The 26,799-nt window shown below is 39.2% G+C and overlaps 1 protein-coding gene across 1 annotated transcript in view; it reads right to left on the bottom strand.

The window, feature by feature from the left end:
• Positions 1-26,472, bottom strand: part of LOC104074517 (inaD-like protein) — a gene marked incomplete at its 5' end in the record, with an annotated part of 51,376 nt that extends 24,904 nt beyond the window's left edge. Inside the window, 6 exons of the mRNA XM_009574662.1 lie at positions 7,329-7,462; positions 8,060-8,177; positions 8,672-8,743; positions 13,339-13,431; positions 16,844-16,916; positions 26,381-26,472. Coding sequence (XP_009572957.1) covers positions 7,329-7,462; positions 8,060-8,177; positions 8,672-8,743; positions 13,339-13,431; positions 16,844-16,916; positions 26,381-26,472 — 582 coding nt within the window. The remainder of the gene's footprint in view (positions 1-7,328; positions 7,463-8,059; positions 8,178-8,671; positions 8,744-13,338; positions 13,432-16,843; positions 16,917-26,380) is intronic.
• Positions 26,473-26,799: the final 327 nt, after the last annotated feature.

Below are 26,799 nucleotides of genomic sequence, written 5' to 3'. Positions count from 1 at the left end.
TTCAGCAACAAAAGCTGAAGGTCAACTCCAAGCAAATCACTTGACTACTTAAAGGGGTTATATCTAATGCATCATGCTGCATATACCTCCTTCTAACACTCAAATATTTTGCAGTTGCTAGCATTCACAAACCATTAACAGGCACCCAAAATCCTAAGCCAAACACTACTGTAATAAAACGGGCTATACAATGTAAAAATGTATTACCGTGTTAATGTAAAAATGCTTTACATTGCATGATACTGAAAAACTTCTCTACTCAAGGTCAAAACAAAAGGTCTGTTTCCCATTTAAGAACAAGCCTTTGCAAGAGATGGTGTTCACTTGCCAACTTTCATAAAAAAGATTAATCCACGACATCAATATGAATATAATTTTTCATACTAAAATACAGATTTATTTTAAGGAAGTGGATAATATTTGTATTACATTTTATAGGCCCCTATAGTTACATCTGGTCCTTATTTATTTAAATTTTATTCAGCTTGCATAATATTTTTGCTTACAGTTATATTCTCTAAGATCAGAAAAGCTAAAACCTGAAAATTCAATGGCACTATTCATTAACATTCCTTCGGTCTGCAGTCATAGACATTTGCAAGCTCTCCTTTGATTCTGAAATAATAAAACTAAGGTAATAAGATGTTTAGTGTAAAAATATATGACTTAAGTCAGAATGATAGAAAGAGCTATGTTTCTATGAATCACATGCCAAAGCAAACCGAAGTTTTTCAAAAAGTATACATGCTCATTTTAGAGGGAATAATAAAACACAGAACTACGTATTTAAATGTTAACTCTCTCACTCTCATTATTTTATTAAATAAAAAAAAAAAGAAAATTTACAGTGTACAGTGCATAACACAGGTTATAAAGAATGCATGAGATCCTGAATGCATATGACACAGGAAGCCAAAAGCCAGTAGTTTCAACCAGCAGCAAGCAAGATACTCCTAAGTCCATTCTGACTTGTCCTACTGCTTTTGTATATTGTTAGCTTAAATTTTATGGTTGATTTACACTCCTGGCAGACACCAACTTCTTCAAGCAAGGCACTGCTACGCAAGCTAGCCATACAGTCAGCTAAACCCTTGCCAAAGATCCATCAAATACACGATTTGCAAAACTTACTACTCTAATTCCCATTTGTGATAACTCATGTACAAAGCAGTTTGGTTTTTTCATGCTGTTGTAAGCCAACGTCCTTCTGGAATCATGATGAATCCACCAACTTCATTTTAACGTCATCCAACCAAGAGTCAAAGCAATTCCTCACAATTTCAAGCCAACTGCATTTACCACTCTGTCATTAAATTGCCTTCTGTTTTATAAATGTGGGTGATGGTCAAGAAGTGATTGCATTTTTTTCTCTCCCAACTGCAAACTTTTCCTCTACAATACCCAAGCCACGATTAAAAACTTAGGATTTCTATTACCATTTTTCATTCTATTGTTCCATTCATTGTGCGATAGACTTAACAGCTACAGTATCTATAGCCAATATATTGCTGAAACCCTCCTGAGACCAGTATCTTGCTTTTCATTTGTAGTTACAAGGTAAGCATATTCCACTAAAACAGTTTCAGTCTTAGCTGCACTGGAGAACTGTCTACAAAGTTGCTCAGACCTCTGCTGTCTGTAACTGATGAAGTTATTTTTGCCTGAATCTAAATAAACTGAGGTGGGAGGGAAAGAAGAAAGCTCAACCAAGGGAGAACATGTTTGTTTAGTAACGCAGAAGTCACATCAGTCCTCATGTTTAGGTAGGTCCCCACTGCTGACTGCAGCATGGCACAAAACAGAGATATCAGACTTGGCTTCGGTATTAGTAACAGCCTGCTCTTGGCAGCGTGGAGATCCTAGCAGCGTAATTAGCCCTCACAGCTCCAGGGGCAAACATCGGGTCTTGAACAGCTGTAATTTAAAGTCACAATTTTCTTGATTATTCCCCTGCCCTTCCTTAACAGATGGGGTTTATGCAAGGTATGACTCACCTGGACTGACAGAATGGATCTAAATATTCTTCTGTCAAACTGCATCCCCACCATCATGAAGCTCCCTCTGCTCCGCCACATGCCAGAAAGCCTTCTGGGTTAACCGAGGTGATTAGAAAAGCTTTTTCCTCCCTGACTCTGGCGTTACCAGCTCTCCCACCAACTAGTGTTAGCTGAGCGCAGGCATATTCTGTTACTTTCTGGAGCATTGCTAAAGTGTTCCAGTTCCCTGGCTTTGTGGATCACTTTATTTTACAGATAGAGAACCTTAAAGATTGTTAATTGCCTTAAAAATGCTTTTTATTAAAGCCAACTGAAAGCAAAAGTGAAAAAAAAAAATTATTTACCAAATTCAAAGTAGACAACCCAGTATAAAAATTCTGCATAAAAGGTTTGTTGTCATTTTCAATAAAAAAGACACAGGATGAAGTATGCTGCTTTTCTTCCTTTCTACGTAAGGTTCAGATAATACACTTGACCGCCTCCTAGCTACTCCACCTCCAAAGAGCCCCTAGGTTACCGCTCCTACAACCTTTTTTTCTATCGTAGGTGCCTCTTCAGTACTTAACTGTGATTTCAAGCCCCAGCTGAGCCTCTGCGCTCTCCTCCCCTCCCAGGGTTTTCTAACTCTGCCTGGAGGGAACATCCCTGTACCAGCCTCCACCAGCCTTGAAACCGCCGAATCCCCTCCAGCATGTCTGAGCGTCTTAATCACCCGGGCAGCAAATACAGAGTCAATAACTACGAGTAATCAACTCAACCATTACTAAATTATTCAGCTGGAAGCAAAACAGTGCTCCCACCTACTAAGAAAATGTTTGTATCTTAGAGTGATGCTTTTCCATGTACCACCACAAATAAAATCCCTGTAAATTGACAATCCTGTTTTATAGAAAATGGCTCATTGCAAGTTGCTGACTGGGCAAGATGTCGCAGCATTCACCCACTCTGGGTGAATGGGGTTCAGATGATTTAACCCCACATGCCATCTGGAGGAGTACCAGGACACCTTTTTTTAAACAATTCCTTGATGCCCTGTTCTCAGACAATTTAAGAAGAAAACCTCATAGAAACTTTCTGGCAAAATTGTTTCACAGGAAAAAGCCCGTTACTTGAAACGAAATTATTTGCCTTGAAAGAACTTATGCAGAATGCAATGAATCAAAAGCAGAATAACTGAGGAACATTTCCTAAATTTATGGTGAACAACTGGACTATCCAGTGCTGCCAGTCCTGTATCCTGCAGGGCCGGTTATTCATCCCGGACCCGCACGGTCCCAGCCTGTGCAGCCCTGGGCCAGCTGGCCGTGCCAACGCTGGCTTGCTGCCGTGAACGCCCAAGTCTGAAAGCTGAACTCCACGTCTAACTAAGAGTCACAGATTTTCCAGGCTCAGAGCTGGCAGGCCAACCACGAGCGTCCTGCCCAGCGTGCTGGGGTTCGCAGCGCCTGCAGCTCTCAGAGCCGCACCGCAGGCGTTGCCCAAACAGGTCTGCCGCATTCATGAATCCCGGGCGTCCCGCGGCTGGGGCGGGTCATGTCCTGGGAGCACTGGCAGCTGCCGAGTGACAATGACACCCCTGTCAGGTTTATGGCTGCTATTAGCAGTGGTGGAGCTGACAAGCATTTATATACAATTCAGCAACCGGGGGGACGAGAGGGCAGGACAGTGTCCTGGGGAGCAGAGTTAGAGCCTCAAACCTTGTTTTGGGATGTTTCTGAAAACACTTCTTTTTTCTTTTTTTTAAATTCCCATTCTGAGGTTACTTTTACAAGTTTGATTGGACTACAACCAAAAAAAAAAAATCTTCACAAATTGAAAGCCCTGTACTTCAGCCAGCTCCACTCTGCAGTTTAATTGCTTAAAAGCAGAGGCCATGTGTTGTGTTCTCTCAGGGGTACATGGGAAGGTGAAATGAAAGACAGTGAAGAAAAGAATAAAAATAAAAATCAACCCTTAGAATAAAATGAAATAGGACTGCTTAAGGGCTATAGCAGTCTAAAGATCAACGACATGAAGACAACTCTCAAGGACAACGCTTCCTCCCCCGTGCCTTTTCTGCAAGCACATCTTTCCAGTTGATGCTCTCCTGCTCCCCTAAGCACACAGCCACAGTCCTTGCTTATAATACATGCAATTTGAAAGGCTTTGCAAGTTTAATGGGATGGTCATCTTCTCAACAAAAAACATTTCACAGGGGTTAAGACATCACCTTCCAGCCTCCTGAACAAATTAACCTCCCTGCTCACAGGCTGTATTTTTCAAGCCTCTACTTGGTGATTTCTGATGAGATGCCTAAGGTTATGACTTAAAAGTTGCACTCTGTGTTTCATTTTGAAGCACTGCGTCCCTTTAGCGGACTGCCAGATGATTTATTCCAAAAGCTGGGACTGTACATCATGTGTTTAAGAAAAATCCAAAATATTCCGAATTGAGCTTTTCCCATCACACGTGAGCTACTGTTGTGCACCAGTGTTGACTACTAGCACTCAGTTAAACATTTTTAGATCAAGTGCATTTTAATACCACATAGATGAGGCCCTTATACCTTTGCCATAGCCCCCTTAGATTTGACAAGTTCTTTCAAGGCACAGCTTCCCTCTATTCCTCGTATCAATAAATTACTTCTGAGATCCTAGGAACTGGGGTTGATACCCTTCATCATTTCGTAGGCACTTACACACATGCGCAGGTATGAAATAAAGATACCCCAGTGGAAAAGGGAGGAAGAAATGGGTGTTCATGTCTAGTTTTCGCAGAGGACAAAAAGGTAAAAGAAAAAAGTCTCTGCAGCTGTTTATGGCACACGCAGGCTCCACTCCCGCAGATTCACGCCTAGTCTGCCATGCCTTTTCTCTTCCCCGATGGAGCACATTTCCATGGTCCCGTCAGGCCATGTCTCCTCTATCGTCTTTGTGCGCTATCTGAACTACAAGAGCATGAAAGACAGCATCCCTACTTCATGCCTGCAGAGATGTCTACGAATGGTGCTATTCCCATTCTTTCCGCCTTTGATCTGACAATTCCCGTTTCAAAAATAGCTAAAAAACCAAACTCGAACTGCTGAAGCCAATTACAGCTTCATTTTAATTTCTCTGCACTGCAGAAAACAGTGGGTCTTGGATACACAATTTCTGCCACATGAGACCTTCAGAAGTGATGAACTTCTATGGCACATAAGCATAACACATACATAAGCAGTGAAGCTGTAAGTCAATTCATTCTGCTTTTTTTAAAATACAAAAGATGTCCATCTATATTGCCAAGTTAAAAACAAATGATGGAAAGCAAGACAAGATACATCACTCAGCTCCTAATTTTGTTATATTTCCTCTCTAGTCCACAAAACCCAGAAAGACAGAAACTTTCCTACAGTCCTGAGTAGTATTTTCTTTTACCCCTCCTCATTTTGTGATGTGAACTTCATTTCAACTCTTTAACAAAAGGTTTTTTGCTTTCATGGCAAAAAAGGAAGGCATCAAAATAATTTGGGGGAGATCAGTAGTACAAAGTAGACAGGGTGATGATGATCACACCAGCTAAAGACACAGCCCTGGCTACCTGTTTTGAGGAGAAGGTTTGCACACACCGTTTTGGCTAAGCAAGTTATGGAGAATCCCAGAGAGGGTCTCTGCACATGGTAAATGATCAGATTAGACTGTGGTCTCACAAAACCAACTCGCTTCCTATGAAGCAACATTGCTTGCCTTTGAATGAGCAGATTCAGAAATATGAAAAGAAACAGGGACTCATTTTGGTAAGTCCTGTAATGCGAGGATCAGAAATGTGGGAAGTCGGACCTCCCTCCCTTCATGAATTTCAGTTACTGTAATCAAGTGCATAGATTTTTAAAATAAATTCCTAGGAGGACACTTTAATGAATAAACTAATGAAAGTATAATACTCAACCAAAACCATTTACTCAATTTAAAGAATAAAATTCTTTGCATTTTTCTCATCTGCTCTGTAAAGCAGATCTTTATAATTTTCATTTATTTATATTAAAATCTCATGAAAGACATGTACCATATTGCATCTGACAGACTGCCATGTATTATTTCCAAATTCCAGTTAAATGAAAAAGCAGAGAGATGACTAACGCTGAACTTCTTATTTGAATCTACTCAACACTGAAGAGCTTGACAAAACAGGGACAGGGTACAAAACAGCGCATGGCTAGACAGAGTGAAAACCATATAGGCTGATTTAAGCCTTCAACATAACTCAGCTCTATCTCCATGTGAAAGAGAGCAATTAATCCAAACTCTACATAATCGGAGACTTGGATAAATGGGACCAAAAGCTGAACCTTTTCCAATTTCAGCTTTAATACTGTAAAAGATACAGCCTACACTTTGCAAAACAAAACTTTCTTTTTCCTTTCAACTCTCTTGGGTTTTTTTCCTTCTTTTTTCTTGGTCTGGAAAAGGATTACTACATTGCAACTGTCTGTAGCTGCTGACACTCACAGCACTTCATTGCTTAATGATGCACTACCATGATATTTTCAGGAACAACTGCATGTAACAGAGCAGGTCTATTGCTTTAAGTGTCTCTGCGGCAGGGGATTCAGGAGAACCCAGTAAAGACACCTCTGCAGCAGACTTGTTTACTGAAAGATCTGAATTTCACATTTAAAAAAACCAATCTGACATTGTGTTATTCTGTAACATAGTGTCTCTTAAACAGAAAGTGGAGTAGAAACAGCAACAGCAGAGGCAGAGAAGGGTTTAGCATAACTAACTTGCTGAGTTTACACTTGAACTGATACATCTTAATTTAGCTGAAGATAATTTTTTTAAAAACAGCATAGCCAAGAGCAAGATTAAGCAAAAAGACACAGAAAACAATAAAAGATTACCTTTGGTTTACCTCTGTTCAGCAAGAGCTTTTGCTGGCAGGGAGAGAAATTACAGTTTGTTTAAACAGCTACTAAGCATTTATGCTTTCAAGACGGAGGTGTTAACTTTGCTGAAGTAGCTCTACCTCTGTGAAATTCATTTCTATTCCAACCATTCTGGTAACTTACCTGCTTGAAACTCTCAATTCACAATGGCTAAAAAAGAATACGTATTTGTAAACTCTGATCATAGCAGAAAGCACTACGGAAACACAAACCTTTCAATTTAAACAGGAACAGAAAACAACTGATCTGACGCAAGGCAAAATTATCAATTTGTTGTTGGAGATTGTAGTTGCTGGTTTCTCCTCCCTGTATTGAACAATTCATTAGAGCAATTACAGATTAATGGCATCATTAGTTTTTACATTTTCTTTGTCTTTGTCTCCTATCCTTTAACAGAGACGGTAAATATTAGTTTAACAGAAACTCACCAGTGGAGTGTCTTTCCCCCCGACGATGCTGAGTCCTAGGCCTGACCGACCCTTAGATATCTCTATAGTCATCTCCTGCCCCGGAACTATAGGACACGTTGCTGGATCCACAGGCAATGGAGGTGGAAAGACGCCTAAGAACATGAAAAAGTAAAGAAATAAGTCACACTATTCAATGAGAAAATGAAAACCATCAAAGGAATCATATGAGAGCAACTAATTAAGCTCTTGTTTTTTGCTCTTCACCTTTACAAATTTAAATCGAACTACTCCTCTGAGTCACTTCTGAAGTCTCTAAATCAGAACAACTCCAGAGCTCTGGGAGTAAAGGTTCAGAGTAAATGTCTGGCAGGACATTTAATTCAGTTATAACTTATACAATTCAGCTCACGATGGCAAGGTGTATTATTCCATTCAGGACAGTTAAGGCCGTGTCCCAGCACTGTGGAATGGACAGGATGTCCCAGATTGCCTTTCCTTCTGTTTTTATTTTAACTAAAAGGAGGAACAACGCCTTTGTACATAAAAGTCAAGAAAAACAAGGAAAGACATCTTCAAGCTCTCAAAAATTATAAAATGAGAGAAAAATACAAACACTTTAAAATATCTTAAAATAGGTCATTCGATGTTCAAAGAAAAAATCTCAGCAAAAGTCTGGAAAAAAAAAGATCCATCCTGGGCCAGGGTACTAAACATACACTATATTGGTAGAAAAAGTAACTGGTTCATACTATGGCTGGTGACTTCTGCCTCTGGAGAAAGATAAGTAGGTGCTGGCACCAGTGGTATCTCCTGTAAGTTGACTGGTACTTTTGTTGAAGTTTTGGATTGTTTGATCTGGTTGAGGACCTAAAAGCAAAGCAAAGCAGAAACAAAAGAGATCAATCACAGAAAGGCATATTATGTGGACATCATCATTAGTTGTTGATTATCATACCTTATTAAATAGTCAATAGAAGGGAAACAAGCAATAAGCATAGATGAACTGAAAACATACTCTTCATAAATAAATGGAAGTTCAGGATGACTGGATAACTGTGCTTCCAGAAGTGCTCATGTAGGTAGTAGGGACAGGACTTCATCTTTCTCAATTGTGCCTCTCATACCCAATAACGGGGATTTTTTTTTTTTTTTTTACTTTTAAACAGTAAAGAACATCCTTGACATTAGCCTGTGTGACTATTTCCACATAATCAAAGAGAAGCAAGTCATTTTTTAAGTTTCCCCCCAAGCAAATTATTTTAATGTCTCCCCAGTTAACCCCTTGCCCCCATAAATCACTCAATCTTCAACTAGATCAAGCTCCCAGAACCCCCCTTATCGGTTAACATAACCACACATACATTTTCTGGGAGCTGCTCCTCCACTTCCTTTTTATCTCCCAGCACTGGTTTGTCAGCTTTACACTTCACATCCTAAAAAGTCAAAAAAGAAAGTGAGGTGTATTGAAAATGTCACATTAGCTTAAATAAAACATCCTCCAAAACTGAAAATGATGATCCTAGGCAAACAGTGATATTTCGTCATACAAGTACACTTGTAGCACAACACAAAGCTGAAGCCCAGAACTTAGAAGTGGAAAAAATAGCATGAATACAGGGAATATCAGGAATTAATAAAAACACACTGAACAGTTTTGAAGGCATACAATGTAAGGAAAGGGCTTTTTGGGAGAAGATTATCACGCATGGTCTATATTGTTCCTGAGCAATAAGAAGCTCTAAAGAAGAAAGAAGTGCATCCTCTGGGGTGACTGGGACAGCAATTCCCATGCTATGTGGAAACGTGCAGGTATTTGTGTGCCAAATCTCCAGCACACAGGTAGCTGAGACCCTTCGGTGCCTACAGCAGGAAGGGGTTCAAAGTCATCTATTCTCTCCTTCCCCCTCCCTTTTTTGGTAGTCCTCAGCAGCACTGAGCATGCTGCCAGCACTTAAATAAAGTAACTGCTTAAAATGCATCATCCAGCCTCATTATAAATATCTCAAACAACGGCACTTCAATCACGGGCTCCACTTGTATCCTAATTTCTTTCCATATCCTTGCAATACACTAAACCACATTTTTTCTCTCCTACTTCTACAAATGCTTCCAGACAGTTACAGTGTCCTCCCCTTGTTAGCTCTTAGCCAAATTTAGGCCACTTTGATCACAGTACTAGTTAGTTATCTTACCCCAAGTTAAAAAAACCTGATAAACAGCCTAGTTTTCAGAAAAGCTGAGTACCAGCTTCAAAAGACAACAGAGATATTCTGCATCTCAAAAGAATTTCTAATTAAGATGACAATTCATACATTTTTAAAAAAAAAAAAAAAAAAAAAGGTAAATAAAATTTTAGGCAACCAAGCTTGAAAATACTGGTCTTGTTTCCTGGAGTTTTATTATGTTAAATCATGCCAAGCCCCACAGGCTTCCCCCTCCCCCCCCCAAACTTTTTTTTTTCTGCATTTTTCTCCAAGCTTGCTGTAACTATACAACTGTAACTATTATCCAAATGGATAAAAAGAAGAAAAGATAAAGTGGTGATCTCATTGTATTATCAGAGGTGTTGGGGACAAATGGGAAGACTGCTTTGTCATTTCATGAGAGATTGTTTTAATGAGCAATGAAAAATTATTTCATACTTCCCTTTTTCATTCTGATATGTGACTAAAATCTGAAACTTCATCTTGCACATGAAGTAAGCACCAAGCACCACCTTTAAACCTCTCCAATCTTCTCCATTTAACTCAGACTATGCTAGAGGTACCTGAACAAAATAAAAAGATTTCTAGCCCCTCAAGCACTGAATTGTACACTCGCATTTGTCATAAGACTGTGACCCGTCTGGTTTAATCTAATTCAATTCCCTCAAATGCATCCAAAAGCATTTTTACGAAGCCCCTCCTCTTCGCCAGTGTTTCAAGGACATATTTTCTGTTTGTGGAAAAGACAGATTATTGTTCCAAGTTCAAATCTTTTCAGGAAAATGAATCCATTCTCACATACCAAACATCAGTTTAATTATCCCACCTCCAGGACACTGAATTATGTACATGCTCTGCCAGGACACTAACGGTGCAAGGTGCTTCAGAGCACACACAACAACTGCTCAGGCCATTTTCACCTTTGTAAAGTTAAAAGTTTTGAAAACATCTCAAAGCCCCATATATCAATTCTTTTCCAACGACACCTTACGGAAAGCAAGATAGCTACAGTCTTCAGAAAACTACGACCTTCTATCAGGCCACCTCAAGCCTCAGCTAATAAGCATGCAGACTTTGCCTAACACTTCCACTGGCTCCAGTTCAGAAATAAAGTTTTCTTTCCCCCCTCTTATCATCCAAGTCTACAATGATGTCCGTTATATAACTTTATACTTTTTAAAGTGATGAAGTGACAACAAAAAGTATCTTGGGAGAGACTGACAAATTTATCAGCAACAAATGAATAGAGAATTATGTGAATTTTTTAATTTTTTTTTTATTACAGCTGTCACTTGGTGAGACATCCTGCCCGTGCTTTGAGCTGTACATACTTGTGGAAGATCTCTGCTGATAAGCACATACTTTTTATTTACTCAGTGAACTTGATCTTACTTGTTGACTTTTACATTCCTGATTTCTTCTGACATATGACTGAGAAATTCAATAACAATGGTGAAGTAGCATTAGGCTCTAGTAGCAACCGTCATGCTATGAAAAACACGGCACTGTTTTCTTTTGCCTCAAAGACTAAAAGACTGCAAGAGAAATGTCTTTTCTTCAAAATAACGAGCTGTCTTGTACTGCACTGCAGTATCGAAGTCTTAATGTCAATATGACTACAAACCCATTTCCTTCTGGTCAGAAGGGACTGATCACAACCATCAGCATTTACAAAAATAAGATACACTTAGAAATATTTGCCACGTAGTTTTAAAATCCTGATTGAAAGAAAACTCTGAAATTATGAAACTGGCTTTCGCCATTATTTTTCATCTATTTATGCCTCTAAACCAAGGGCTGGCCCAACTGAAGGCATTATGGAATGAGCAGTAGGATCTATAAGCATTTGAGTACTTTGCTATGGATCTGCAGGTATTTGAATACTTTCCTAAATCCATCTCCTAGCCCTTAACTTTTCAGTATCTGTTTATCTAATGGAAAAATCAGTGAGTCACCTCTAAGTAAATATCCATTGAATGAAGGCAGGGCTAGGCAGCAGCCAGAAGAGTGACACACTCACTGCCTCCTGGTCTCGCCAGTGACCCGGGACAGGTCGCTTCCCCTCTGTGCTGCAGCAGGGATAATAATACTGGCCTGCTGGATAAAGCATTTTGAATTCCAAAGATAAAAAGTAAATTGTAGCAGCCAGTTGCTGTTATATGAACAATTTAAGTGGACAAATGAGAGAACTTGGCATGGACAGCGGGAAAGAAAAACTAAGTACTATACTGATGTTCTCTTCACCTAGAGGCTCTCAACAAATCCATGCCTTTGCCTTCTCTTACCTTTCTGCCATTGCCCTGTTCTGGACAACTCTTACCACCAATGCTTTACCTTTTTCTTCTTTTTACCTTTCAGTCTAAAATACTGTAACTTCTACCCTTTGGCTCCACAGTTCCCTTCTTTCTTTCTTCAAGTTAGAAAAGAAGCTGCCAATATATTCTGGGTTCCCTGTTGTTCCAGCGGCATCTTCCCTCCACTCTTATCTTGGATTGCTGCAAAATTTTTTTTTCCCCATTAACTTCGTGCTTCCTCTAATACCTTTCAAAAAGCTGCACAGCATAATATCCTACACCAAGAGTTCATTTTTGTATAACACATATTATATATTTTTATCCACTTCAGTCTTTGAGCAATTTTTTATATTACCTTTTAATCCCTCATAAGTTTCTTGCCAAGTTGAGCAAGAACAGCAATAAAACCAGGTGAATTACACCTGTAAATACATACAATAAAACTCTGATTCATTTATATTCCAGCGCATCAAAGGAGGATTTTGCACAAGGCTACCAAATACAAATAATCCAACGTTTTTGTAATCCATTAGGAACACAAACCAACCCATTTTACATCGGCAGTTAATTCTGATGCTTGAATAGCACATAACACTTCCTAACTCTTGGAGTTCATAGGCTCGTTAACTAAATATTTACTAGCTACAGAACATTATGTATATTCAATTCATATTTGCAAAACCCATGATGGAGCAGGAAGAAGAAAAAAAAAAATCCAGAAATGTCAGGTTTCCTTAGTTGAGGACAGCACACACAAACTGTGCATGCACAGCAAGCCTCAGCCAAGGCACTCCTTGAAAAAGGAGTAGGCTGTTGGACAAAAAGACTGTCTCAGCAAATTTTATGTACCTCTAGGTTAGTCACTCTTCAGCATGTTTAGTAGTTTTCCATTTTAAACTTCTAACGTAGAGTCCAAAAAAAGAGATTAGAGCTGCACCCTGAAGGACTTTCAGATTTCTGCTAATGCACAATCCTGACATATTAAACAAAAAACTCCATCTGTATCAATGAGAAGTTCAGTATTTATTACAGTGCACACTGACAGTACCACATTAAACCAGAAGTTATGGGCTTGATGTAGAAATTACTGAGAGTAACTCTACAGCTATGTTATTCAGGAGGCAAGACTAGATTATGATAGTAGACATTTTGGCCTTAGAATTTATGAAGCTATGAATATGAATAAGAGTATGAATTACAGACCACGCTTTTTTCTGAAGTTTGTCACACATGGATGGCAAGAGTGGAAACTCAATTCCCTCACTGAGAAAGAACTCAAGAGAGGGCCAAAATGCTACATAAAACCTCTTATCTCAATATTTTAACAAATTATACTGACTGCTTAGTTCATGAAAACAGTCTACGTATGTAAAGCTAAGAGCTTGATTCTGCTCTTACATGTACTGAATATTATTTGACGACAGTGTGCTGTAATACTCCAACACAAAGGTGGAGAGAAAACAAATCAAGCCAATGAGCCTCCATTTTCTAAGTTCTAATCATCATTAAATATCGCTTTAAGTGACATACAGCTTTGTTGGATTCCTCATCAGTCAAGCTCTTCATGACAACTTCCAAACTCGGGTCTTCTTCGCTGCTTGCAGGTTCCGTGCCACCATGATCCTGGTAGAAAGGATTGATAACAGTTTTTAAACAGAGCTATGATCCCCCATAACAGCTAAAAAAAAAAAAATTAGACTATTTTACCTTTTCTTTTGTTTTTCTAAACAAGTAGCAGCATGAAAAAGTAAAAAGATCCACAATTAAAGCATCCTAATGTCAGGTGACAAATAAGCGATACAAGTTTTGAAAGACAGACCTTGGTCTGTACTTAGCCGGCCCGAAGTACCACGAGGTAGTCCAATGCTAGCACGTAGGTACAGATCTGGGTCAACTTTCAAGGCCAGACTAATCCCTATCAACTGTCAAAACTGCCGAGTTTGTGTTAAGAGGCCTTCTCCAGACTTCGAGAGGGACGGAGAGTCTCACGCATGCTCAGCACATTAAAGGAAGCCCAGTTTCCTTCACACAGTCTGAACAGGTCGGTAGAGCAGGACTGAGAGCTCCACCCCGGAGGAATCGGTAAAGCCAAAGCTCTTCTGGCTAGAGCACATGGCCACCAAGCTCAGCAGGCTTAAGTCAGCACCAGAGCACAATCCTCAACTTGAAGTGCAAACGTAGCCTCAGGATTCAGGTAGTTCTGCATTACTGTGAGAATACTGCAAACGACATTCACTGACAACTACTGGAGAACCTGCAAATGAAGGGAATGGCCCCAAAGACACAAGTATTTTCACGAAGATGTGCTCCAGAACTTTCTCCTGCATGAAGTTTTTCTCTTTCTGTAGAGGATTCCCAACAAAAATGGTCCTTGAAATATAAAATAGCACCATATTCAGCAGAAAAGCTTGTCTGATCAGGATTTTCTGTTTTTTCCTCTAGATAATAACTAGCATATATTTAAGAAGCATATGCTTGCCATAAAAAATTATTTCCTTCCCATACTGACAATTAAAGTTGAGATAGATAGGAAATGGCATCTTTTCAGGAAAAACGTTAAGTTAGAATTTAAAGTTTAGATTATCACTAATTTGGTTACATCTAAAATTTAACGTGTTAATTCTCCTTCCCTTTTTTAAACCAACCAGGTCCTGAATCTTAAAAGATTTTTGATCTATTATTTTGATTTACTTTATTTTAAAATAGTTTCAATACACTTAAGCCTTTGATCCAAATTTGGAGCTGTTCTCTCTTGCAAAGCAAAATGGACTATGTGCAACAAATCAAATTTCAAGATCTTCAGTCCTACCAGTAAAATTATTTCTGAATTTTCATTAGACATTTTACATTTAAGTGCACAATGAGAATTACGCTAATGTCTCGACCGCCACTTGCGCAGGTGAAGTACCTCTGCATTCGTACAAAGGCTCACTTTGTTCAGTATTGCAACAAACTATTTCATTCTGTAGCTTTCTGATGAATGAAACTTTTTAAAAACAGATATTTTACAGTAATTAGTATTTAATATACTTTGCTTCCAGTGGCTTGCCCACAGTATTACACCACAACATAGTCTTATCCTGTCCTGCAACTCCATGCAATGAAGCAGGACCCTGTTTTAAGGCATATTTACTGTTTATCACTTTCTATATTAAAATACCTTAATGAAGATAAAGAGATAAGATGACGAAAATTAACACAATAGTACATGGTAACTATGGCACCCCGATATTCTGTTACACTAGCCAGGCTATTTAATGTGGTCTGGTAAGTTTCATGTACAGTGTATGTAGCACACAACGTTAAATATTTATTTGGTATTTCAAAGATATTTGAAGATACAATTTCAAGATATAATGCACAGTCAGTTTTGTTTGGCTTTATTTAAAGACACGAACAGCTGACAAAGCAAAGCAATGTAAATTTCTATACAACAACAGTATCTTTTGGTTACATTTACTTTATGTAATAAAAAGATACTAGCTAGCAGTAAAAACCTGCATTTACTTATATAACAGACACAACATAAATAGTAAGAGCTTGCCATTAATGCATGAATCTCAACCCACAAGCATCTACCTCTGAAGGCAAATGTTGCACATGAGGCTGAGCACTTTGGTTTCCACATGCTGGTAAAGTCTAATTACAGTCATTTGACCACAGCACAGAATTTGCCTAAACAAAGCTTTGTGGTTCATCCTGAAGACATAAACATTAAACAAAGCTGGGAAACAAATGCAGGTATTAAAGAGTCAACAAAAATAAAACGAACTTGGGCTCTGTAAATTGTAGAGTAATTTGCAATTCACCAGCTGCACCTGGGACATGATGCTTTTATGGAGGAGAGAACGAAAAGCCAAAGCACTGTTCACAAATGACTCAGATCCAAACAAAAACTAAGCAGCTCTTGCACTGTACACACTACGCCTGTATGGAAGTAGCCATCAGTGGTAAGATAATCTGGAAAGCAATAGCAAGCGTGCGAACAGGAGATTCATCCAGCGTTACCTAGTGCTGTGGGATCACAGTAATGCTTATTGAAATACCAGGAGTTCAATGCACATGAATCTATCAATTCAAGGCAGGACCAAACCCCAATTGAATTATAAAACATCTTTTGCTTTATTAGCTCAAATAGAAATAGAATTAAAAAGCAACAGCAAGGCTAACCATGTACTTTATCTAGAAAATTTAGTTACACCATATTGAGATGTCAAAATGATAACAATGTGGTGACACTGCAGGGATTCATGGTGCACAAGAGAGCAATCGGTCTACACTGGGGCTGAGATAGCAACTATAATTAAGAAAAACATTGGTAAGATTACCACACAAAGGAAGTTTTTGCATTGGAAGACTGAATGCTACAATGTGTATACTGTGTACTGGAGCTCACTGCCTAAACAGCCCTCGTCTGCTCTTCCAGGAAGAAAATGAGCGGGAATGAGAGAGTCCGATGCTGGGGCACAGGACAAAGTGGTGGACCAGGGCTCCCAGTTAGGCTGGGATTGTCTCAAGGGACTCTTGTAATGCAAACCACGTACACAGTGATCTCTTTTACCACACCTAGTTACTGGTCATTCCTACTTCATTTTTAGAGATGATGATGGGAGGGTATTCTGGGGGAAAAGGAACTTAGAAGGTGGGAGCTTTCCCCTGAAAAATGCTCATTTCTCTCCTGTAGGAGGATATCCATGTTCCAGGCGAAAGATCCTCACCACAACTACTCTAACCATCTGAAAAAGGAACAGAATAGGAGATAGCAAGGTTTTCATTTGGAGACTTTTCTTCCTCCTGTACAGCAATAACCTGTTTAATACCTGTCGTTAATGCCATGCCAGCCCTTTCAGTAACGATGAGATCAATAAAAAAAGAGACAGGGATAATATGCCTATTAGGTCAAGTCCTACCCAATGCATTTTATGATTGAGGGTTTAATTAGACAAGGTGCTTGAATTTATAATGAACTGCTAATTGTGATTAATCTATCTAATTTAGCAATCCGTAATTAAAAAAAACAACCCACAAACCTTACCTCAATAGAAGAGTGGGAGCTGGAAGGTAATGGGAAAGGAGTAACAGCCATCTGATTGACTGCATCTTCACTTCTGTAAAACACACAACACAACAACATAATACACACTAAACCGTAACGGTCAAACTCTTCTTTTGAGTTGGTTTTGCCCATGAAGAAAATACTCTTACTAGCATAAAAGGTTAACTGTTTCTTACCAGAAGTTAAAGCTTAGAAAAGCACTTCATTTTTGCTTGTGTTCTTTGCTAGCTAACAGATTACATCCCTTCTTGGCACCACAGTAGTTTCATCTGGGATGTATTGACGTCACATTCTTTGGAAATCTAGTTTTGTGTGGATTATCAGAGGATGCAGTTGGAGTATATATGGTGCCTACACATCGATAGATGTGCTAATACTTCCTTAGCCTCTTCTAACAGCGTCTACATTTGTAAACTGCTTGTTTATAGTCTAACATTCACATTACTGAAATATAATACCTGTTTTAATACGACGGATTGCTTTTTCCTTTTTGTTCATATTTGCTGTGGTCTTTTCTAAAAGATTCAATGTAAAAACTTGGAAGAACTTTTAAAAAATGTAGGGAGAAAAACCAAACAGATGAACATTGATTCCCCCTATACATAAAGTGCATTCTTTTTCGAAGATGCTTATTATGTATGGTATCTTTTCCTCTGTCCTCTTTAAAATGCATTCCTAAGTCAACATCTGATTACTCTGTTACTTTCAAAAGCCTTTTTTTTATTAAATAGCATTCTGCCTTGCTAATGGTTTTCCTCAACTGCCATTTAAAATTATTTGGCTTATGGAATTAGCTCTGCGGTTTTTTTGGCCTCTGTAAAATCTAACCAAGTAAAATAAGATTTCAGCGATTTTGTTTAAGGCAAATCTGAGGCATATTAAAAAATGACTCCGAATTTGCTTCAAAAACTGTATTGATGCGCCTCTTTATTTTTGGGGTGAACAGAAGCCAGGAACATGATGCAAACCCCATTTTGCTAAAGATTCAGTACTACCACAGAGCCTCCGCTCGCCAAAACAAGAGAGAGGAGGAATCAGTAACACTGCTGCTTTGCAGATACAGAACTTGAGATGAAAGAAAATGACTTCTCATGCAGTGGGTCTTCTGGGTTTGATTTGTGGTTTTATCTACCTTCCAGGTCACCGTAACACAAGCGCAATTTTTTCCTCTTTAATTTCTGGAATAAAATATTAGACTAGTGTGTGTTTAAAAACATTTTATAGAAGTGCCTGTAAGAAAAAAGTCTCATTTTACTCCTCAAGAGTTAAACACATGAAGCTAGTATGTTATGAGCACTGAAAGACAACACTGCTCTCAGCAGAGCAGCGTATGGGAAATTCAGTCACAGGCACTTGAAATGATAAATCCTGCAGGCAAAGGTTGGTGAATTCATTTACTTATCTTCAACCAAACAGCCATACAGTTCAAAGGAATTGGTTCTGTGCTGCTCATTTTTGTACCTGCTCCCAGCCTCTCCTCTTGGCCCTGCTCAAAGCCTTGCGAGAGTCAGAAACCATGCTAAGATCAGAACCAAAGTGGCCCATGATGCAGAAACATGTGTGCACAGGGCCAAGACAGAAATCTGAGGAATGCACAGATCAAGCCCATGAATTTCATAAGCTTTTCACAATTTCCAAGTGCATTTTACCCCGTAAGGCATATTAGGCAACGACATTTTTCCTCCTCTCACCTTCATGAGACATCGATCTAATTACGTTGCTTTTCTAACCTATAAGAATAAATCCGCAAATGTAAGGTGTCTAAGAGTCCCAGCAATTTTTACTTGACTGTAGAGATTTTTCTGACAATAGTTTATACGAAGCACAAACAGCATGAAAACTAACAACACTTCTGTAGCTTAAAATGCATGCTGCATACCTTGCAATTAGGAGCAAACTTGAAAATAACAAGGTACATATAAAATTTTCTAAGAAATGTCATTCTAAAAATTGCTATACACAAGCTTCATGATCTGCATCATAAAGTGGGGTGTCATGAATTATACAAATTAGTTTCTACTTCATATACACACACAAAATATTTTTTTTCCAATCACTGGGCAAACATTTTTATGCAGTTTTAAATGGATGGCCATTTTTATTTCAAGCAATAAAAAAACACTTACAGTAATTCCCTGGAAAAAAAAATGCAAAAAATAAAAAACCCAAGGTTACAAAGTGTCACAACTTCTAATCTCCCCCTGCTAGGACTCGTACATATTTAAATACTTTAATGCTGCTTCAAAGGCGAATGCTTCAAAGCAGAATCAAAGTGGGAACATATTTTAAAGTGACAGATCTAATAATAAATTGCTCTTTCTGCTCTCCACTTCCATAAGTGTCCTCAATGAATTTATTTACAACTAAAAGGAGCAATCATTTTCTTTTGATGCTGGAGCAGACAGCTTAGAAGTCTGTACATCATATTCAAATTTCAGTGACTGCAAATCAGCATTCAATGTATTTGCCAATAGTCGCTACATAACCATCTCTGAGAAAACTGTTCTCAGTTACCAGTGCTCAATACTGCTTGAGGTTAAGATGTCTAAACCCTTCACAGTCAAGACAGCTTCATACTCACAGGGTCAAAGCAATGTACAATGCAATTTATACAGAAGGGAGGCTCAGACGCTCCCCCTCCATTATCTGCAGAAATGATAAACATCCACCGCTCTTGTTCCAGCTCTCATACCGGTTTGCATAAGATGCTGGGACGGCAGCCCACCTCCTCGCTGAGCTCGTGCACCAGAGAGCTGTTTATATTTCATCAGTTACATATAAACTGAATAGGGAAGGAATTCATCACTCCTCTCACAGATACTTTTATTGCTTCTAACCTCTCAGGATGAGTTTCTGAGCGAAAATGGCAATTAGATCTGCTTGGAGGTTAGAGTGCCTATTGCTTGCACCAACATCACTAACTATAGCTCAATACTGAAGAAACAAGAAGCTTCCCTCACCGCAAAGGATCACAGGAAGCAGGATCAAAGTCATATGTAAGTGGCAAAGACTCTTTAAACTTTAGAAAAGCTCATACCCTTTCAGATTTATTTGATTAGATTGCCATACTTGACTACATTTTCCTTCCTTTCTAGCCTAAATAGGACCCCTGGACATTCCCCGTCCTTTCTCACTGACCAAAAAGAAGAACTTCTGATGTTTTGCTCCATCTAACAACTGCACCTCTGATGTCGGGGGAGATGTGCAGCTTAAGCAAAGACAAATACAGTGATTATTGGCTAATAATTAACTATCATAAACACTTGGCACAAAAAAAGCCTTAAGAGAGCAATATGCACATAAAAATCTAAAGGGATTACTCATTCCACACTGCAGAAAGTAAGCCTGAAGGGAAGTTAAAGTTGTGTGCTGTAAGGCTTCAGCTAAGCTGCCCTGCAACGCTGTGCTGCGCTTATCAGAAAGCTGTCTCTGGCACTTTGGAGGAATGTCACACACAGCTGGAATGGTCTATGAAGCGTTCAGAAAGTTATCTTTCTAAAGACGATAACCAGAAGTCACAGCCTCAGCCAAATTCAGGATTTTTTTTTCATTTGCTCATCAACCTCAGACTTGTAATTCTTGAATTCAAGTTCCCTGCCTTCCTTTGAGGACATCTTCTGTTCTCCATTTTACTTACTCTTACGTCTCTCAGGTTTGTGATGGTATAATCTCACTGTCATGCAATGCTAAGAAAATACTTGTTGAATATGCTGAATGAGATTCATTACCTGTCTAAAGCAGAGCATCTTGTCTAAGATAGTGTCCAAACTTCTTCTATGATCAGTGCAAAATCAAGACAAATCCCAAACCAGATCCACTCAGAAGGGCAATTCGTCCCAACACCTAAATGACCTAATTTAGGACAGGATGAACTGAATTGCTTTGTGGAGGTTCCTGACAACTGTCACTCATCACAGAAGTCCAGATGACCTCTAAATGTCTAAACTAAAGGAGATGAACCTCCTGCCAAACTATCTGCAACTACACACATCATCAACACCAAAAGATCATTTGACAACAGCTTTGTAAGGGGTTGTGGATGCTTTTTGGGAATACAGAGTACATCAAGAATCATGAGAAAAACCCAACAGCTTGTATGCAGTTGCATGACATCTTAGTTGGAACAGATCTTGGAGAGCAAGTGAATGAATGTTTGCCCAGTAACCCTTAGGACTCCCACTGGTTGTGACACCAGGGCATAAAGCCCTGCAGATTATTGAAAACCTATACTGCCCTCATCCTATTAAAAAAAAGAAAAATCAGGTCAGGATCTCATAGTTTCTCATCTTTGTTCTCCTCTAGATGTTCCTTTGGAAAAGAGGAGCTGCAGGAAAATTGGACATTGAAAAGGCACACTGGATTTTTCCTTCAGCTGTGTGAAGGCAAGACCTTTGTATTGTGCATCTTCTTGAAAAATCTCTCCTACTAACAGCAAGAACAGTCTTGTTCTCCATTTCCCCTCCATCCACTCCTAACTATGTGAGAGCCAAATGCTTACAGGTATTTTAAATGAACAAGTAACATTCATACAAACTGCAGCTTAGGTCATCAAAGGTTTGAAAGAGCCCAAATTACTTAACTTCCTCAACCGTGCACTTGTTCCCACATGTGTATGACAGCAAGGAGGAAACAGCTCTGAAGAAAACAGGAAAAGTTCAAACTTGCACACACAGTGTCTGGCAAGAGCTTATGTTTAAAGCTTTCCCACATGAAAAAACCTAAACAATCAATGCAAGTAAAAACAGAGTTTATACTATTAAAATATGACCAATTATGTAAGTTAGAACAAACTTAAAGCAAAAGTAATTTCTAAAGCATGACAGTATTTTAGACTCTGGCATACAACATACAATATTACTTACAGAGGCTCTGAAAGAAGAGCAAAGTCACAGCAATGCAGAGTGTTAAACAGCACCAAGAACTGGCCGACCCAGCCACTGCCCTCGCTTTACCAGTCCTCAGAGTATAAGGATATCTCTCCATTGTGTGTCACCATAAATAACAAGAGATTAGTCTTTACAATTACACCTAGAAACGGAAGGAGGGGTTAGGTGACAGAGATTTGTGGGCTTCACTGAGAAGCTACAATCCCATCACCAGAAAGCAATGATAACGGAACGAATGACTGCAGTGTGGACGACTCTGGACAGCTAACAGATTGTATTTAAATAAGCAAAATCCTACCATACTTTATCCTTAAAGCACTTCTCATATTTTATCACAGCATAAGACAATTTTCTTTTAAGGAATAAAGGTATACCAAAGAATGAATCACAGAACTGAACACAATGGGTTTGAAATCAGTGGCATTCACTTTGATTCAAGCATTCAAACTGTATTTGATCTGCTTATTATACCAACACCGAAGCACCAAAACAGATTAAAGGCAGTTAATTGAGCATGGAAAAAACATTGAATTTGCTGAATCATAAAATTCTCACTGTAAAAGAGCATTCTGATATAAACTGGATTTCCTACTACAGATGTAAAATCTAATTATATTGTTTTATTATGCATCTTAAAAGGATGGACTTACAATGCACGAACAAAACCCACAGTGGATACAAAACCCATTCTATTTTGGGAACTAGGGCACAGAGACTCCTACAAGAAAAAAGTCCCTTTCTCAGGTTACTACCTGGCTAATTCCTGTTGTTGGAGACTCAGATCAAAAATTTCAAAAGACAGCTAAGACCTTTACATGCCCTATTGCCACTGACTTCCGCTAGCGTTTCCATAGCAAGACTCCTTTATATGCCTTGGAAAGCTGCAGTCAAACAATTATTTATTTCTGATATCCAGAAATCAAAAAGACAAGCTGTATTTCCTACAGTAGCCTGGAAGTTAATGCAGCAGCTGTAAGACTTTGAGGTCAGATAAAATGCGACTGGACACTCATCAAAGGAAGCACTCAGACCAAGCCATTTCATCTCAGGAAAATCTTGCAGTGCTTGGGCAATTGGTTTGTTTGTTTGTTAAACTGGGTGAGCAGGTTAAATGCCTTCAAATTTGTTACTGTAGAAGGCTACAAAGCACAAGATGCACTGAATCTACCAAAAAAAAAAAAAAAAAAAAAAAAGTAAAGTGACACTATAACTGCAAATCTTTTAGATGCTATTGCAGGCTCAGGTAATTAATGAGACCACTGGGAAACAGTGCTGTGTTAAGACCTATATTTTGGAATCTGGCCAAAATCAACTGTTTTAAATAATCACCGTCAACTTAATTGAGGAAAAGATGCTTATAAACCAGAGCAAGAAGCCTTCAAATATAAGGGGATGTCTATGGTTCTCACAGCACTTACTGCACTATGTCTCATCGGCAAAAATTGCAGGAAAGGGTGGGAAGGCAATTGTAACACTACCTGCGTATAAAAAAAAAGAAGTGTGAACAGATTTTTATAGCGCAGACGGTAAGTTAGGATTTTAGTAAAAAGTCAAAAAGGCTGAGGACATCTTTTATTCTTTATTTTTTCCTAGAAAAAAATAAATGTGTGTGCAACAAAATCCAAGTTATTTAATGATCGTTCTTACAGTTCTCACAGAAAGGTTTTTCTGTGCCCAGGAATTTCTGAGCTTCTTTCGTAATTGATTAAAGAGTTTATGGAAACATCCCCCTGCCCTGCACATGAACCAAAACACCAGAAATAGGAAAACCTTGATGCTATTTCCTGCTTCAAAGCGAAAAGCAGTATGCTTATCGCCGAGCATCCTTCATCTGAGGAAAATAAGGCCTCAGGATATCAAAGAGGGCACTTTTTAGTAATAGTCCAAGAGTCCCACCAGTTTTGCTTTTATGTCCCAGGTCAGCTCAGTCAGGCACGCAGGAACTTTTTAGGCTGCAGAATGATGTGTTTCTGGAAACTATAGCCTACTCAGGCCTTTCACTGGTGAAATTAGAATATTAATATCTTCATGCACATGAAGACCAAACCCATTTCTCCCCCAACTCCAGTACACATTATTTTGCCACAGTGAGCTGCAGCCTCTTCTTACTGTGTGCTCCAGGATGTGTTTTGGCTATGTCATGCTATGGGTCTTCTACCTTTAAAAGAAGTTGCACAGCTAACAGTGCTCAGGAGGAGGAAAGTAGTATTTCTGTTGCAACTGGCTCCTCCTCATTTTCAAAGCATAACAAATGTAACGGTATCCTGCTCTTTCCACATCATTAGAGCCCAGAGGAACACATCTGAAATCAGCCAAGCAGCAAACCTACCAGGAGAGCTGATTCTGCTATACTCAGCGCTTTGTTCTCAGCTGGAAAAGCTATTGCACATGCACGTACGAGAGATGGATGGAGATTCAAGATGCCTGTTGCTGCTCTTCTTTATTACAGCTGGCACCACAATGCATTAAGTAGTGACATTTCAATACCACCATTTTATATTACAATTTTGAAATAAGTTCATACAGCAAGCAAAAACTTTTCCTACCAAACTGCACCACAGACAAGACTTCTGCGCCGGCACAGTCTTTTGGTTCACGTTTTCAGTCAATCACCTCCACTGGTTTTGTGGTCTAAGGTATAGGACATGGAAGCACTAAGACAGAATGGGCTCATGGAATATTTTTTGCATGAGAGAAGAAACTTATTCTTGTTTCTCCTTAAAATTCACCTTTAAGAAAGACAGCCTGATTTGGCTTTGCTAAAATTTTGAAACACCCCTCTTACTATGAGAAGTTAACCATATATCAAAAAAAAAGGCAACATTAGTTTTTTCTCTGCGTTAGAGCCAGTTGTATTACTAACAACATTCTCTCAGTGGGAGAATTTCTTTTCATTGCTGTTCGAATGGCTGCTCAGGTCAAGCAAACAGACCCATCAGTTGTCAGCATACTCTAACGCAAGGCTGAGAGCAGTGACAAGATGTGTGCTCTTGGGAAGTGTGAAGACATAAGTTTACAACCTCAGCAGCAGCATTTAAAAATGGAAACTTTTTTTTTAAAGCTCTAGAGACAAGATTTATCCAATGGTATTTCCAGTATCTACTAATTATGATCATTAAGGCAACTTTTTGCCTTGAAATCCACTTCTACACAGAGAATCTGAAAAGGGGAATTATGGCTAAGAACTTACATGGCCTTTATGTCTTAAACACGATACAAAATATGCGCCGAGGATTTCCAGTCCTTGGGCAACTCAAGCTAACACACACCCTTTGTTGCAACTCTGTGGAGCGAAGTGCTCTGCAGCCAGCCGCAGTGCTCGGTGCAGCAGGGCAGGCTGCAAGAAGCCCATGCTTTCCGTGCTGCCCAACAGCACTAAACCCAGCCCTGGGTTTTGGTTTCCTAAGTTGTGGTTCTGCCTCTGAAGCTTCTAACCAGACACATTTTCCACATGCAATTAAGTAATGGTGAGTGAGTTGTTGTACATGACGTTTAATTTTCAATAGCTGGGGAAAGTAACACGGGAGCTGCAGGCAAGATCATTAATCTCCTCCAGATCTTCTGTGCTGCCAAGTATAGCAACTCATTCTTCACTGCACTAATGCTGCTCTTCCATCATTTCTGTGTATGCTGTACCAGACAGAGCCACGCGAGTAAATGTACACATTTATATGCATTCACCCACAGATTATTACATTGTTCACAGGTAAGCTGCGTATGAGCGAAGAATATAAAACAGTATCAAGTATGATGTATATGTTGGTGGTTAAGACCACGCTATAAAATGCCATGGGGATAAATGCCCAACAAAAGTCACAGCTGGAATGGATGCATTTATGAAATTCCAATATATTAAAGTATATCAGTTCTGGGAAAGAGGCAGCTTCTTCCCAGACCTCCCGCCCAGGGTCATAAGAGTAACACTTTCTGAACTAGAGAGTGAATGCATGGAGGTGTCCTTAATTCACATGCAAAGAGGAAAAATGTTCATGCTTGGAGTAAAAGAAAAGATGCCCACATGTAATTTTTATGCAGATGAAAGGTTGTTTTAGCATATTCCCTCCTACAGAAGCCATCCCATTGTTCAAAGTCAGGTTCCCCGCCTGTACAAATAAGCCTAAGCTCACCTTTTAAATCCTCTTTGACGCCCATAAAGCTATCCTTCACACACTCACCCAGCCCGTGCTCCATGCACTCCATCCACACTTGCTTGCTCCCCTCACAGCAGCTCCCTCTCCAGCCCCAACCCTCTGCACCATTTTCACTCCCTTCTGGCAGTCTGGGCAAAGCAAGCTGCCCACCCCATCTTTGTGCTGGCAGAACCAACCTAAAGCACTTTAGTAAGTTCTAGGGGAAGAAACTCTTATCAGGGTGCTCTCAAACACAAGAGGGACAGCACAAGTCTTCAGCAGACACCCCTAAAATAGGCGTTCAATCACATTAGATCTTATTTTTATATATTATTAAGGAGAACTCTTCAACAGTACTGAGATAAATAGTCAAGGAAAAGGTTTATTTCACTTCAAAGAGAACTGAGCGAGTTCAGCATTTTCAAAACAGGCTAAATATGTAAATATGTAATGTAATAGGCTAAAGTGCAAACAAATGTTTTGATGAGAACTGTTCTTACCGTATGAAAACTAGCTTGACCTTTGATGGGGCAGTCTTAATGATTGCAGAAGCATTCTGATGACTTCTTCCATACAGTATCTGATTGTTTATCTGTTAAAAGAAAACAAAGATTTTCATGTAAGCGGAGAAGTATGCATTGTTTTAATTTATACCACCAAGACTTCCAAATTTACTGTGGGATAAAGAGATAAGACTCAAAGAAAATGCAGTCTGCAAAATATAAATCACACAGCTTTTGAGGTCCTTTCAGACAGGAATACCAATGGTGCACTGATAGATATACCTGTCTGTACAGTGTTGTAGAGACAGAAATAGCAGAGCTGAGGCACTAAGAGCCTCTTTCAGGCACAGCTGTGCCGCAGAAAGACGTCATATGATAAGCACATAGGAGGAGACGGGCACTGCTCAGCTTGGCCT

This window comes from Fulmarus glacialis, unplaced genomic scaffold (assembly GCF_000690835.1).
Source record: "Fulmarus glacialis isolate BGI_N327 unplaced genomic scaffold, ASM69083v1 scaffold8063, whole genome shotgun sequence".
NCBI classification, from domain to species: domain Eukaryota; kingdom Metazoa; phylum Chordata; class Aves; order Procellariiformes; family Procellariidae; genus Fulmarus; species Fulmarus glacialis.
This window is presented reverse-complemented; position numbering and strand designations above follow the sequence as displayed.